This window comes from Dromiciops gliroides, chromosome 2, assembly GCF_019393635.1.
Source record: "Dromiciops gliroides isolate mDroGli1 chromosome 2, mDroGli1.pri, whole genome shotgun sequence".
Lineage (NCBI taxonomy): Eukaryota > Metazoa > Chordata > Mammalia > Microbiotheria > Microbiotheriidae > Dromiciops > Dromiciops gliroides.
In genome coordinates this window covers 45,397,155-45,414,165 of record NC_057862.1, presented here as the reverse complement: position 1 = coordinate 45,414,165, position 17,011 = coordinate 45,397,155, and the positions used below count along the sequence as shown (strand labels likewise).

The 17,011-nt window shown below is 39.3% G+C and overlaps 1 protein-coding gene across 1 annotated transcript in view; it reads right to left on the bottom strand.

Moving 5' to 3' along the window:
- Positions 1-17,011, bottom strand: part of ARIH1 (ariadne RBR E3 ubiquitin protein ligase 1) — a 91,991-nt gene that overhangs the window by 31,516 nt on the left and 43,464 nt on the right. The window contains exon 2 of the mRNA XM_043982093.1: positions 14,979-15,046. Within this exon, the coding sequence (XP_043838028.1) occupies positions 14,979-15,046 (68 nt within the window). The remainder of the gene's footprint in view (positions 1-14,978; positions 15,047-17,011) is intronic.

Below are 17,011 nucleotides of genomic sequence, written 5' to 3'. Positions count from 1 at the left end.
TTAAATTAAAAACCATATACTACAGATGCGACTATGAAAAAGTGGAATCCGGCAATTTTAAATAGACTTGTGTAGAAAGTAGTACACATTTATTTCAAGGATACCAACGAATAATGTTTCAGATTTTATACAGTGAAAAATCAACCTCTGATGTTTAAATATATAATTTCTTAAAAGCACATTTGAAATTATTCATTAATTCATTCACAGTATAAATGATATTAGAAAAAAAAAAACACCTTCAATAAAAAAATTCTACCTGCAGCAAAAATCCTGGAAACTGTTGATCACAAAGCTTATAACACCCCAGAAGAGAATAAACACCTTTATAAAGGGCCTACTATGCGCTAGGCACTATGCTAAGTGCTTTTTGAATATTATCCCTTTGATGTGTGCCCATGATTCTAGACCTAAGAGAAGATGATCCAAAGGTCAATGAAAAAATGACATCTACTGTCTAAGTAGGTAGGATACTGTATATAAAGGTTGACAACTTGCATAGATAAAGTGAATGACACATCAAGTAGGTGGGTTCAATACTGAGAGTGAGTAAAAATAGATGGAGAGCTCATTCCACATGCTGCACTGTGATTCCGAAATGTTAAAGACAAAGATGAAGGCCTCCAAGGTGGATTTCTTAAGGAGAATCAACAGAAAGGCATAGACAAGAATCATGCTGGATGTGTCAGCAGGAAGAAAGGCAAGTTACAGCAAAGTCTGATGTCAAAACCCCACAACCCTCACAGACACTTGCCTGTTTATTTCTTCAAGTGGTCTTCCTTGGGGCCAAAAGTCTAATTTCTTATCTTCCCCTACTTTGCCCTAAAAATACGAAAGGTCCCAAAGCAGATGCTATTCTTGAAGTCATAAACCAACAGGACTACTGTTAGGAAATCATTTTCAACCATAAACTAAAGTTTATTTTCTAATTTTTTTACCTAACTATACCACTGGGTAGCACTGCAAACAAAACATTTCTGACATGGCTGTGGAGATCACTTTAATCTTTTAACGCTTCATTATATAGTAATACCATCTATACAGGACCATCTTGAATACTGTAAGCTTTACCTTACCGAACACTGTGAATAAAAAGACAGTCCCTTGTACTTAAGGAGCTTACTAAGTTTTAGGAGGGGAGACAATACACAGGGAGGGAGGGATACTTTGGCCCAGAATGTTTCAGAGATGGGGAATAAATGGGACCACATGGGAAAAACCGGACACACCCACCTAAAACCCATGTCAATACTGTGGAAGACAATCAGAAATGCAGTGAAGAAGCCAAGTGCCTTAATCTTAATGACCAATTGTGGATCAGGAAGAAGAGAAGAGGAAAATGCATCTCCCACCTTTCAGTGAAGAGGGGAGGGCAGACTATTAGTCCAGAATGCTGTTACAACAAGACTACTGCCTTCTGGTTGATTTTGCTCAACACCTTTTTGTTGTTACAGTGAAAAGCTCCAAGGTGGGAAAGAAAATTTGGAAAGGCATAATAAGTTACCTTAAAAACAAATACAGAACTAAAATACTTTCCTAAAAACTGAATGGTAAATAGAAATAGCTTATAACATAATCTGATCAGTACAATGTTAAAGGTATTTCTGAACAGCAATGGAAAAATAAAATGTTGTTCAGTCATTTCAGCCATATGCGACTCTTCATGACCTCAATTTGGGGTTTGCTTGGCAAAGTTACTGAAATGGTTTGCCATTTCCTCCTCCAGATCATTTGATTGATGAGGAAACTGAAGCAAACATGGTTAAGTGACTTGCCCTGGGTCACTTGTAAGTGTCTGAGGCCAGTTTTTTTTTTTTTTTTTTTTTTTAGTGAGGCAGTTGGGGTTAAGTGACTTGCCCAGGGTCACACAGCTAGTAAGTGTTAAGTGTCTGAGGCCGGATTTGAACTCAGGTACTCCTGACTCCAGGGCTGGTGCTCTATCCACTGCGCCATCTAGCTGCCCCCCTGAGGCCAGTTTTGAATTCAGGAAGATGAGTTTTCCTGATTCCAGGCCCAGCACTGTTATATCCACTGTACAACCTAGCTACCTTAAAAATAAAATACCAAACTCAAACCAAGGCAGTGGCTATGGAGTCTTCAGATAACGAGTTACAGCCTTTCTTCCCCAAAAGTCAGTTGTGTTCTGTAACTAAATCCAGTTGTTTCAGACAAGGGGCTTTTGAATGCCTCCCACCCAGGTGTTTTAAAAAGCACCTGGAGGAGAAGCTGTGGAAAAATTGGAACACTAATACATTGTTAGTGGAGCTGTGAACTGATCCAACCATTCTGGAAAACAATTTGGAATTATGCCCAAAGAGCCACAAAGCTGTGCATACCCTTTTACCCAGCAATACTACTCTTGGGTCTTTTTCCCAAAGAGATCATAAAAAAGGGAAAAGGACCCACACGTACAAAAATATTTATAGCTTCTATTGTGCTATAAGAAACAATGAGCAGGTGGAGTTCAGAGAAACCTGGAAGGACTTGCATGAACAGATGATGAGTGAGAGGAGCAGAACCAGAAGAACATTATACACAGTATCATCAACACTATGTGTTGATGAACTGTGATAGATTAGATTCTTCTCACCAATCCAATGGAACAAGAATGTTCCAAAGGACTCATGATGGAAAAGGCTCTCCAAATCCAGGAAAAAAAAGGACTGTGGAATATGGGTGCTGATTGAACCATACTATTTCTTTTGTTTTTCTGATTTCAGGTTTTTCCTTTGTGCTCTGATCCTTCTCATATAACATGACTAATGCAGAAATGTTTAACGTTATTGTGTATATTTAACCTATATCAGATTGCCTGCTGTCTAGGGGAGGGAGGGAGAAAAATTTGAAATCTTATATGAAAAAATCTTGAAAACTATTTCTACATGTAACTGGAAAATAATAAAATACTTTTATTTAAAAAAAAAAAAGCGCCTGGAAGGGCTGATTTTTTGAGGGCCCTGGTGACTACAAACTTGAAAGCTATTGGAGGATTTTGATCACCAGCAGTTAATGGAGCTATTACTGCAACAGAAAGTGCGTGATGACAATAAAGATCCCTTTACATCCAACCTAAGAAGTACGAAGGCCTAAAAAACTCTCCTAAGGAAGAGCCCAAATGCTGATGCGTGTCTTTTTGGTTGTTTCACTCTTCAGTGTTTCAGGCTGGAAAGAGAATGCTTTTTATAAAAGATTTAACAATGTCCAGCAGGTCTCAGAAAAAGGTTCTAACAGTAACTCCTCTCAACAACAATGAAGAATTAGACTAAGGGCACAAAAATGGAACACATATTACTTAGAATCAAAGAAATATCAAAAGTTCTTGAACTAAAGGGCTGGAACGGGAACCAAACTAAGCCATTTAGTTAATCTCTTCAGTGTACCCTGCATGGAAAGACTAGTATGGGATTCATCAGAAAAAATATCTTCTCCCACTTCCAATAAGAAGTGACTGCAATGAAGGAAATCAAATTGTACCAAAAGGACTAGATGAACTAAGTATTCACAGAACTGAAAATAAATCCCACTTAATAGATCATTTGTAATTGAAATAATCACTAAAACTTCCCATTTGTCCACATAGGAGCTAAAGAACATAACATTGGGAAGCCGAAGTGTAAGAAGTTATGAATGATACAAGGTACTGAAGATCAGCAATCTATAGATGAAAAAGCTGCTGCACAGCCCCACCCCAAAAACCAAAAAACCATCAACTAAGGGAGAATTCTATGGAAAACGTGGTGGACAGCAAACCAGTAAAGGTTAGTACCATGAAAAGCAGAAGGTAGCAATAAAAAATCTATGCCAAGTTAAAATTAGTAGCTTCAATGGATTTCAAAATAATCTCCAAATGAGCAATCTTAAAACTGATTTTACTTTGTGGTTTCCTTTTTAAAAAAATTCAGTTTGGTTACTGGTGATTAAATTCCCCCTCTTCTCCCACATCAACATCTGAGATCATAAGAGTCATCAGCTGCATTCTAGAGTGGTTTTTAAAAAATATATTAATTTTGAGGGAGTAAATTGACACGAAAATTAACAGAGGATCCTTTAACAAAATAGGTGGCTTAAAAAACATTGGAACCAGGGGCGGCTAGGTGGCGCAGTGGATAAAGCACCGGCCCTGGATTCAGGAGTACCTGAGTTCAAATCCGGCCTCAGACACTTGACACTTACTAGCTGTGTGACCCTGGGCAAGTCACTTAACCCTCATTGCCCTGTCAACAAAACAAAACAAAACAAAACAAAAAAACAAAAAAAACAAAGCAGTCTGGTCATGGGGACTGAAGCCAGATGCAAGGGGCTGAATGAAAACTACTTACTAGCTGTGTGACCCTGGGCAAGTCACTTAACCCCCATTGCCCTGCAAAAAACAAAAACAAAAACAAAAAACATTGGAACCAGGGAGAAAAATCTGAAATTGGAAAGCTTGTATAAACAAAAGTTGAGAACTATCTTTACATGTAACTGGGGAAAAAATACTTTATTAAAAAAAATACCAACAACAACACAAAACAAAAACCAAAACACTGGAACCCAAATTCCTAATCTGAAAGATTCAGAATACTGACATTTCAAGTACAAACTACTAGGGGAAAGATAAGAATTCATGGGAAAATTGAAGAGTAGATTTGGGGAGGAAAAAAAAGGTTTCCATCATCACATGATAAATTAAGCAGGGGAAAAAACCCCAAATATTCCATATCCAAAGTAGATGAGAGGGGCAGCTAGGTGGCACAGTAAAGCACTGGCCCTGGATTCAGGAGGACCTGAGTTAAAATCCGGCCTCAGACACTTGACACTTACTAGCCATGTGACTCTAGGCAAGTCACTTAACCCTCATTGCCCCGACCAAAATAAAAAAAGTGCTGCAAAGTAGATGAGAAAAGACATTATAGTGAAACTATAAATCTGTTATATAGAAGATATTTGTAAAGAAGTACATAATAAATTTAACATATTACTTTCCAAGCTGTCTCTGACTTGCCTGTATTTTTCCCTTCTGAACTTTCTTTTCTCTTCTGTACATTCAAAAACAAAAACAAAAACAAACAAACAAGCAAAAACTCACTGCAACAAAACTCTTTCTGGGCAAAACTATCATGAGCCTTCCTCTCCTCCCAGACTACCCTGACCTGTCCAGCAAAAAATAAAAATAAAAATACCATTTTGTGACAAATAAGCACAGTCAAGAGAAACAAAAACAAATTTTGCAATATCTAAAATCTGACACCTTGAGACGACCCCTTGTCTTAGACAGTAACATGCTTCATCACTGATTTGTGATGTTACTGTACTGATCAGAGTTGTGAGTCTTTACAATGTTGGTGTTAGCATATAACAGTTTTCCTAGTGCTGCTTATTTTACTATGCTTTGGTATTCATTACAAGGCTTCATTTGTTCAGTCTCTCCCCACAGCTGATGTTGCCTCTGATTCTACCCTTGTTTTTGTGCAGATCAGTTGCAGCCTTGCTGGGTCAAAATATACACACTTTGGTTGCTCTGGGAGCATAGTTACAAAGTGTAAAAGATCCTATTGTAAGAAAATTAGGAGAATGGTATATAGATGGAGGATTGACTGGATGGTAAAGTGATGATAAAAGAGAAAATAAAAACAAGAATAAGAGGATGAGGGCAGCTAGGTGGCGCCATAATGACTAGAGAGCCAGGCCTGGAGTCAGGACTACTCACCTTCCTGATTTCAGAACTGGCCTCAGATACTTGCTAGCCATGTGATCCCGGGCAGATCACTTAACCTGTTTGCCTCAGTGTCCTCACCTGTCAAATGACCTGGAGAAGGAAATGGCAAACCACTCCAGTATCTTTGCCAAGAAAACCCCCCAAACTGGCTCACGAAGAGTGGACCTGACTGAACAAAGGAGATGAAGTTATGAAAAGAAAGCAAGGCAAACCATCAATTCACATATTAAAAAATAATCCAAATAATTTTTAAGACAGTTCTGTGGTTTTACCTTACAACCAAGAAAATTAGAAAGAACGACAAAAGGTTGCAAGAGCAGTAAGATTATTTGTGGTAGCCAAAAAATGTGGATGCTCACTATTTGAAGAAATGGTTTAAGAAATTGTGGCACCTGAATATAATGGAAGAGTACTGTACTGTAAGAAAAAAAGATGAGGGGCGGCTAGGTGGCGCAGTGGATAAAGCACTGGCCCTGGATTCAGGAGGACCTGAGTTCAAATCCGGCCTCAGACACTTGACACTAGCTGTGTGACCCTAGGCAAGTCACTTAACCCCCATTGCCCCGCAAAAAAAAGAAAAGAAAAAAAAAGAAAGAAAAAAAGATGAGAATGAGTAATTCAGAGAAACATGGAAACATCTGTATGAAATGATGGGAGAGCAAAGATAGCAGGCACCAGCATATCAATTAGCAAGCATTTATTAAGTGCCTACTAAGTGCTAGGCACTGTGGCAGGGAAGAGAAGCACTGACACTGGGAATAATCCTGCTTAATGTAAGATAGTTACATTCTAAGGGGGGGCAGGGTGGAGGTCGGGCACTAATAAGTGTATACAGCATAAACAAAAAGAGAATAAATGCAAACAAATACAAAGTAGTTGTGCAATGTGTTGGGAGACAGGGCTCTGGCAATGGGTGCAGGGAGAGGAGGGGGAGGAGGAAAAAGACAAGTAAACAACAGGAAAGGTCTTAAAGAGGGGACTCCAGGTGGTAGAAATGAAGAAGCAGAGACACAGGGGCAGCTTGGCTGGATCGCAGAGCAGAGCAAAGATAGGCTGGGGTCAGCAGTGAAGAGCCTTAAAAAAGTGGAAACACACATTTACACTCTGATCCTCCAGGCAAGAGAGCAGAGGAATCACCCAGCCAGACAGCAGAGAAGGAAACCTGCTTTGGCAGCGGCAGTCAGTGTTGCAAGATGGACTGGAACACAGCAAAAACAGAGGCAGGGAAATCACTGTGGAGGCTGCTGCAATAATCCAGGCTGGCTTCGGCTTGGATGGGCAGAGAAAGTGAGCTGTGGTCACAAGACACATAGGGAGAGAAGAGGAAGGGAAGGCTGGTAGAAGAAAGGAGTGAGTGGGCAAGAAAGGACCCGACTGGAACCGAGATGATGCAGTTTCCCCACTGGGCACGGTGAATGGGAGCCGTCACCAGGACGTCCAGCACACAAGGCTAGCATTGGCTCTAGAGCTCTGAGGGTCACAGGGATGAGAGTTAAACCATGGGAAGTGACGAGGGAGCCTTCTGTCCAGAATCTCTTTCATTTGGGCCTTTGGCATTCTGATGGCAGCCTATGGATCCCCTTCTCGTATTAATATTCATTTGCAGTTGAAGCAAATGCTAAATTTCAGTTAAAAATGAATAAAAATAAAAGTGCATTTTCCTTTACTTCTCCAACTTTGTGGACCTCAGGTAAAGAATCATTGGTATAAAGAGAGAAAAAGAGGCTAGGGTAGACCATCGGGAAAGACCCACAGTGTGACAGCACAGTAAGGGTAATAAGCCAGAAAAGGAGACCGAGGCAGCCAGGAGAAGGTTAGAGCCAGAACACAGCAATGTCATGAAAATCCAAAGGGTTTTCTACAAAGGTTATTATACAGCACAGATGTCAAATACATGCCCCCAACAGTTCCAAATGAGGACTGAACTACATTAAAATGTAGTTGGTCAATAACAAAATAAAAATAAAATACAGTGGAGTGATGAGGTCAGAAGGCATTCCTGAGGAAGGACTATAATAATGACGTAAGGGACATCCATCACCTTGGCATATGAATTGTGTGTGTGTGTGTGTGTGTGTGTGTGTGTGTGTGTGTGAGAGAGAGAGAGAGAGAGAGAGAGAGAGAGAGAGAGAGAGAGAGAGAGAGAGAGAGAGAGAGAGAGAATTGGGGTTAAGTGACTTGCCCAGGGTCACATGGCTAGTAGCTGTCAAGTGTCTGAGGCTGGATTTGGGACTCAAGTCTTCCTGATTCCAGGGCCAGCGCTCTATCCACTGCGCCACCTAGCTGCCCCCATATGAATTCTTTTTGTTTTTCTGCAGGGCAATGAGGGTTAAGTGACTTGCCCAGGGTCACACAGCTAGTGACTGTCAAATGTGTGAGGACGGATTTGAACTCAGGTCCTCCTGAATCCCAGGCCAGTGCTTTATCCACTGCACCACCTAGCTGCCCCTCAATTAAAAACAAAACATAGTATTGTTGTTGTTCTTGGTTTTTTTGGTAGGGCAATGAGGGTTAAGTGACTTGCTCAGGGTCACACAGCTAGTAAGTGTCAAGTGTCTGAGGCCAGATTTGAACTCAGGTCCTCCTGAATCCAGGGCTGGTGCTTTATCCACTGAGCCACCTAACTGCCCCCCATATGAATTCATTTTAAGAAATTTTGGTTCCACAGGATCTCTCTGGAAACACATTCCTCTCCTTTTGGCATACAACAGAACAGAATACCCCTTATATCCAGTGCATATAACAGTGTGAGAATTCTTTGTAGTAAGCACTAATTCTGATGTGGGAAGAAGCACCTATTGAGTGCCTGTGATGCACTTGACACTCCAAAGTGCTGGGGACAAACACAAGGAAAAGGCAGCCCACCTTTGCTCCTCAGCAGCGGGACACAAGTCATGCTTGAGGGCAGTCGTCAGGGTCCAGAAAGTCAGACACAGAGGGGAATGGAGATTGGAAGACCTGAAAGGGACTCAAGAAGGGGAGGAGAGACCCCAGGCATAGTGGGAATTCCTAGGGTACAAAGGCAATGGAGGCACAGAGGCAAAGTCCAGAAAGTCAGGAGTGGAGCTGGGAGGGGCACATGGTTTCCATTTCCTCTAAAAGGTGCCACAGGCATTTTGATGTTGGAAGAATGAGAAGACTGATTAAAAAAACAAAAACAAAAACAAAAACACAGCTAAATAGCTATTGCTGTTGAGGAAAAAAAAATGCTTGTTATAGGAAAGACTATATGAAGACTGGAATACTAAAGAGATTTGGGGAAGGGGGAAGCAATTTTAATGACAAGTTATGTTTTCATGTAAGGCTTTACCAAAACCCCTTGCTGACATTCATTCAGGAGTCATGGTATGGTGGTTCATAACTGCAGCATGTAGTAGCACGTTTATTAATGATCTGACGGACAGGTAGATCACGTGATCATGACCCAGTGTAACTGGACAGGGCACTGAATTACAAGAAGCCATGTTATAAATGGGGCCGTAAACGATAACAAATGGGACATCCAGGGAAAGATAACAGCATTATATTCTCACCAGCCGGTGGATTTGTTCCCCCCAACAATGAAGCACATGATGTCACGGACAGAGACTGAGCTTCAGAACTGATGCTGGAATTCAAGCTACAAGAGAGATGGAGGCTGAAGGTTCTTTTGAGCTTGGGAGTTCAGAGCAGCAATGGGCTCAGCTGACTGGGTGTCTGCATTCAGTGCAGCATTAATGAGAAAAGCCCTCAGGTCCAGGGGGCTAGCATAGGGTTAGTTCCAGTTGGGAAAATGGAGGTCAAAACTTCTGTGCCAGGATGGGATTGGGTCCATAACTCTATGTCACCCAGGATGGAAATGTAGTCAAAGACAGTCTCAAAAACAAAAACAGAAAGAAATTCATCCAAGAGATGGAGATAAACATGCTCCAATGGTCTGGGAATTCAATGTATCTAAACAGCATTGAAAATCCCTAGGCTATAATCAAGGCTGGACTTGTAAAAAGTACAATGTTCAAAAGTCCACTTAATAGGCAATGCCCTAAGAATGCTTTCATGATGAAAAATGTGTCAAAATCTTTTAACTCCAGGTCTAAATGTACAAGACAAATGATTGCAGCAGAAGGACATACTACTGACTATTAAACGCCAAAGCGAGGTAAGAAGTTTTAAGGACAAATTTCATTTTTTACTTAGGTCAAGTCTTTCTGTACACCAACACAGAATGTTGCAACAGTCTTGGCCGGTTTTGCTTTAGGGTTCAAATGGATGTGGGGGCATAATGGGAAATAACGATAGTGTAAAAACAAAAGGTACCAACAACATTTACAAAAGGAGGCAAAAGCTTGATTGTTCCAGCTAATCTGGGCCCATGGAGCTCCTGGAACCATACCAGAAGTCTCTTCTAGATATTTAAACCAATATCCATTGTAGGCAGAGAAAAGGCTGCAGAGTTTAAGGTATGAATAACTACATTAACTTCTACTGGTCACACCAAAAAAAGTTCAAATTGCTGAACACCTAAAATAAAATTTCATCTTGTTGCAGAGTAGACCCAGAGGCCCAGTAAGCTCTGCTACTCACTAGCTATTACCCCTTGGGCAAATTACTTCCCCTCAAAATCAATTTCCTTATCTGTAAACCGAAAAGGTCGACTACATGATATTTCTAATATTCTTTCCAAATAGCCTATTAGCTACAGACATCCACAGTAAAAGGAAGCAAGGACAGGAAAGAGTGCTATCCATCTTGCGAGAAGATCAGGAACAATGAAGCAAAAATTCTAAGAACAAAGAACTACTCTGCTTGGTGTGGACAGGACAGTGATAACCAACCAAGCTATGCCATGAAAAATGAGATGTATACCTCTGAAATGACTCTAAAAACTTGCCATTAAGTCTCTTGGGTTAATAGCCACTCTTTAATAGACAAGTGATTTAGAGACGTGAACTATCAGCAATTCTATTAAACACTGTTCAGAATCACCAAGGCTCAGAGGAATACAAATACCACAACTTTACCTAATACCCATCAAGTTAGAAAAGATATAAAAAATGTGAAAACTCATGGGAGGAGGTATGCTACAAGAAAACCAGACACACAAATTCATTACTTGCAGAGCTATGAACCTGTTCCACTGTTCTGGAAAACAATGTGGAATCGGAAATAAAATTACTAAATTGAACTGTTTGACCTGGAGAGAAATTACTCATGTCAAAATATCCCATTCCCCCTATTTTATATTCACACAGGAAATAGGCACAGCAACATTTTTGATAATACAAATACTGGGGAAAAACTATGTCCTCAACAATTGGAGGATATCTGAAACATAATGAAGATGTAGAATTCAGAGAAAATAGTAAAACTTGTATGAAATGATACAGAAAAGGAAAGCAGAATATAAACATTAATTACAATGACATAAAGTCAACAATGAGAAGCAACAAAACTCTGGCCAAAAAGAACTGGACAGGGGCAGCTAGGTGGCGCAGTGGATAGAGCACTGGCCCTGGAGTCAGGAGTACCTGAGTTCAAATCCAGCCTCAGACACTTAACACTTACTAGCTGTGTGACCCTGGGCAAGTCACTTAACCCCAAAAAAAAGAAAGAAAGAAAGAAAAAAAAGAACTGGTCAGTGTTAGCATCATACTATTTTTTTAGTTTAGTTTAGTTTTTTGTTTTTTTGCAGGGCAATGAGGGTTATGTGACTTGCCCAGGGTCACACAGCTAGTTAAGTGTCAAGTGTCTGAGGCTGGCTTTGAACTCAGGTCCTCCTGAATCCAAGGCCGGTGCTTTATCCACTGCACCATCTAGCTGCCCCAGTATCATACTATTAAAGTGTTATGGGCACATCCCTCCTTTTTCTTAACAAAATGTTAAACTTTTCACGGAAAGTATTTTGTAGAGGGATTTGAATGTCAGGAGTACTTACTCCCTCTATAGCATTATTAGGATGGAAACCAACCTTATAGGATAATGAGGAGTGAACATATATTATAGCATTAAGATTACTGAAGGATAATTGTTATTAAACCTAAAATTTCTTATAAATGCTATTTAGACTCACTACAAAGATACTTCAATTTTAACCTCAAGTAGAGCTCAACAATTCTCCAGCAGCTCTGGGAACCCTGTGGTTTTCAATATTTATCTTTTACAAATAGGGGGCTTAAAAATACCCCCACAAAAACAAACATGGATTAGAAGCATAAAACTATTGATATGAAAGGTGACTGGTTCTTTATCCAAAATGAGATTTGAATTTCTAAACTGACTACTCTTCAATTACGGGAAAAATTATATAATATTACTGAAGAGATAATTAGTAAATATCTCTTAAGTACAAACAACCCAGAGGCAGTACAGCTTTATCAACAGGTTATGCCAGATAAAATGGGATTGGGGGCAGCTAGATGGAGCAGTGGATAGAGCATCAACCCTGGAGTCAGGAGTACCTGAGTTCAAATCTGGCCTCAGACACTTAACACTTACTAGCTGTGTGACCCTGGGCAAGTCACTTAACCCCAATTGCCTCACTAAAAAAAAAAACCCAAAACAAAACAGATAAAATGGGATTAGTAAACTAGTAGATCAGAGGGAATGTGTTTATAGCTTACTGAGATTTTAGCAGAGCATAGGACAAAACCTCTAGAGTTAATGTGGAAAAGAGAAAAAGATGTAGGCTAGAATAATGGATTGAAGAACTAGTTGCCATGGCTAGAACCAAAGAATGGTAATTTAATGTTTTGGTATAAACTTGGAAATGACCAGTGCATAGCCCTGTACCAAACATTTTAATTAATGACACGGATAATGGCATAGGTTAAATGCTCATGCAATTTAGAAATGATAGGATGTAGAGGAGAGCTAGCATGCTGGATTAAGTGTGTAGATTCTAAAAGACCTGACTAGGCTAGAACATTCTGAATTAAGTAAGATAAAACAGGGGCAAACTAGGTGGCACAGTGGATGGAGCACCAGCCCTGTAAGTCAGGAGAACATGAGTTCAAATCCGGCCCCAGACACTCACTAGCTGTTTGACCCTGGGCAAGTCACTTAACCCCAATTGCCTCACCAAAAAAATAAAATAAAATAAGACAATGCAGAAAAATGGTAAGTATAATATGTTGGTTGGAGAAAAAAAAATGTCCCAAATGCAAAATGGTAGGATGGGTGAAACTGAATAGCTAGGTAACAAACAGCACTTTAGTTGAAAAGATTCTGGGAATTTTGGTGGACTGAAAGCTGAATGAGTCAACAATAATTCTTCCAACAGAACAACACATAGATGTGCTCTTTCAGTTATGTTGGAAAACCAGCTTTTCTGGGAATTTGTATCTATGGTCCTTAACACTTTCCCAAGTACTTAATTCCATTGCCCTGCAAAGAATCTATAGCAGTGTTCAAAAATCTCCCTCAACAATGTCAACACTTTTGCTGAAGATCCCATAGCCAATGCTATGCCACAGTCCTACAATTAGAAAAAAAAATTTTGAACACCAAATAAAAAGAACATTTCTATTTACAAAGTAGAATAGAAAAAAAATTACTGTTACATAAATCCACAAAACACATGTACAGCTTGTTTTCCTCTGGAGAACACAAAGTAAGCTCAACATGTAACTTTCAAAGCTGTCTTAGTTGTCTGCATTTTCTTCTATCAGTCTCCAAAATTAAAGGATATATTCTGAAATAGACTGAACAGGACACAATGTATTTATTCTCATGGAATCAGAATGTTCCTAAATCACCTAAGTTGCTGCTTAAATATGACAACGTAACTGAACTTGTCTATGTAAATTATAGCAAAATATTTAGTTGAAAAAAAAATCTGAGAAATTCATTTTATTTTATGACTTTCAGTCAAGATTTCCCAGTGCTTTTTTTTTTTTAAAACAAACCACCACAAACTACTATGTCTCTATTTCCCTCTGAAAAATTAAGATTGACCTATAGTACATTTAGAAAGAGCTTATCAACTCATTAATGGTGAACAAGTGGTCTGAACAAGTGTTATCTGTAGCAACATTTATAAGTCTACAAAGTCATGCACAATATAAAAATTAGTATGTTGTTAATGGTTTTTTTATTAGCAAATGCAGATAAATGGGATCATCAAGTTTTTAAATGAAGAATTTTGAAAAGATTCACTGAATAAAATCCAGACCATACTTTACTAGTACTCCCTTAAACATGAGTAGCAATGGTTGTAGTCAGATAAGTGTCTGCTATGGGAACTTTGTTAAGAGTAGCCACAATAACATTGGGCTGGTGCTTTACAACGTAACAAACTCAAATGAAACACTTAACTGAAAAAGAATTGACCAAGAATCCTTTCTGACACTGTGACCAAAGAACAATATCTCACCACCACCTGGAAACTACTGTAATCCACAGCAAAGTCCTGGAAAATCCCCCCCAAACCATCTGTTGGTTTTAAAATTATGGCCCTGTAGGCCAAGAGATTTTTCTTTTTTATACCAACTATGATTCTCAGTTATGAATAGATCACCTGCACAAGACAAGCAAATTCTAGTGTGTTACAACTAACAACAAAAAAGCCTTTTCACTACAGGGGCCTGTTTTTCAAGACAGGCAAGACATCTTTTGAGTTTAAAAAAATATGTATTTTTTAAAAGCACCTAACCCAATTTTGCATAGCCAAATAGCCGAACCAGCTCTTCCTAAACAGAGCAGCAAGAAGATCAATTCTCATTTCCCTTAGGGAGTTAAGTAAGAGTGCCTCTTATTTCAAACACTATGGAGTGGAAAGGATTTTGGTTCATTCCCCAGCCAATAACTCTTGGGATCTTTTACATGTAGCCATTAGAACATTTTGTGGGCTAGACCCAAGCAGAACAGCCTTGACTTTTCGCTGGAGAGAATGGGGTATGTAATGATGGTAAGCAGATGAACCTTAGGGGAGCCCCCCCATTCTAATTTGGAATGAACAAGTCTAGCAAAAATAACTTCTTTAAATTGAGGGGGGGGTGGGATGGGGAGAAAGGGTGAAAATTGTTCTTAATCACGGGGGAGAGGAGGGGCTGTCTTCAAAAAGAGGATGGATGACCACTTATTGAGGATGTTGTAGAGATTATCAGTATAAGGGTTGAACTAGAAGAACTTTAAGGTCCCCTCTGACTCTGACTCTGAGCCTTACAGATTGTTCCAACTTTTTAAAGCGATAGGGGTCACCATGCAACAGTTTAAGCACCCTGTTTGGACCCACAACAGTCGTTCTTCCCTATATTATCTTCCCCTTATTTGTAGTCACAAAGCTGTCAATGTGGTATCTTACCTTTCCATCAGCTTCTCTTTATCCCAATTGAAATGGCTAAGGAGTATTCTTGTGATAGTTGCTGGATTCTAAAGGAGGGAAAGAAGTCACATTAGAGTAATACCATTTCAATGACATTCAGTGAACTCTTCTGCTGAATGTCTTTGTACCCCTTGTGACTAGCACAGTACTTGGCACATTGGAGCTACGTGATAAATGCTTGCTGAATGAAGCAATTACCAAAGGAAAAACCCTAACACCTTCCCATTTCTTTTCCTTAAATGTGTCCTTGCCTCCTTTTGAGATACAAAATTTAGGTAAGATACTCCCTACTCCAAAGACTTAAACTCTTAACCATAAGATCAAGCAGGGGGAAAAAAAAGAACTGTATTGTTGTACAGGAAAGATTGAAGCAGATTCCAGAAGATACTGCCAAGTTGGAAATTTCTTATTAAAATTCAAGTAGAATTTTAAAAAATTCAAAAAGAATAGGCACTTAATAAATGCTTGTAAATTGAAGTTTTTATTGTTTGTATCAGAGTATTTAATACTTTCCATGTCTGTATACCATCAATTTCACTTCTAATAAAATCTGTATCTGAATGCACTGTATTTTTCATGGTGAATCAAAGTCAAGTTAAAACTAGCTGAAGGTATTTCAGAAACATATGTAACCAAAAAGAATGTTCAAGAGAATCATTTTACACATAAAATCATGCTGATCTATCACTGCTACAAGCAAAGCATAAAGACAACAGCAATAAACACTTATTAAGTATCGGTAGTATTTACAAAAGACAAAAATGACTGTCCCCAGTACTCAAGGACCCTACCACCTTCTACTAGGGGGCAGATAAAACATATAGGCAGCAAAGTATGATATAAGGCAAAGAGTGACAGGGACAAAGGAGAGACTGTTTTCAACCACAGACTAACCTCAGAGTTCTAGCAACCCATCTGTTACCCTGATGAAAGCACCATAAATTTGCTTATCTTGCAAATTTTTGATGAGGTTGTTATTCACAAAACCAAAGAATATTAGCTATATAAAGACACATTCTCAGGGAAGGCAACAACTGAACTTGGTTTTGAAGGACAGTAGGACTTCAACAAGCAAAAAGGAGAAAAGGGCATTCAATCCAGGCATAGACAGTGAACAAAGCAAAAAAGTATTCTAAAAGTATGCATGTGGTAGTGGAAAACCAGAAGAGTGTGTGGTTAAAAACTTAGTTTGGGAGGCAGCTAGGTGGTATAGTGGATAAAGCACCGGCCCTGGATTCAGGAGGACCTGAGTTCAAATGTGACCTTTGACACTTGACACTAGCTGTGTGACCCTAGGCAAGTCACTTAACCTTAGTTTGGACAGAGCAACAGGTAACCTGGAACAGAATATTGTTACACGAAACAGGAAAGGTAGAGTGCAGACTGATGGTGAGGGCAGGCAAAGGGTCCGACTAGACTGGATAGGCAATGGAAGAGGAATCAGATGCATGTGGACTGAAAGAACAATCAGAAAGGAAGGAAAGAAAAATGCTTAAATGAGTGAAAATAAAGAGCTGTTCAAGGGTTATGACAGTGGAAAATATTTGTGTGAGACCAAAAAAAGCATTTATTAGGTGCCTACTATATGTCAGGCACTATGGTAGGCACTGGAGATACAAGTACAATGAATGAACTAATCACTACTCAAGGAAGCCTACATTTAATTTTTTTGTTTGTTTGTGTTTTGATTTTTTTTTTTTTGGTGAGGCAATTGGGGTTAAAAGACTTGCCCAGGGTCACACAGCTAGTGTCAAACGTCTGAGGCTGGATTTGAACTCAGGTCCTCCTGACCAGGGCCAGTGCTCTATCCACTGTGCCACCTAGCTGCCCCTGAAGCCTACATTTTAAAGAGACATCACAAATATATATGAAAATAAATGTAAAACATAAATATAAACATGAATGTAAAGTGAAGGAATACAAATGTGAGATGCCCCCAAAGTCTTACTATATGCAGTTTCAAGTCCGAGTAGCTAAGACACCCTATACACACAAACTAAATACAACAATAG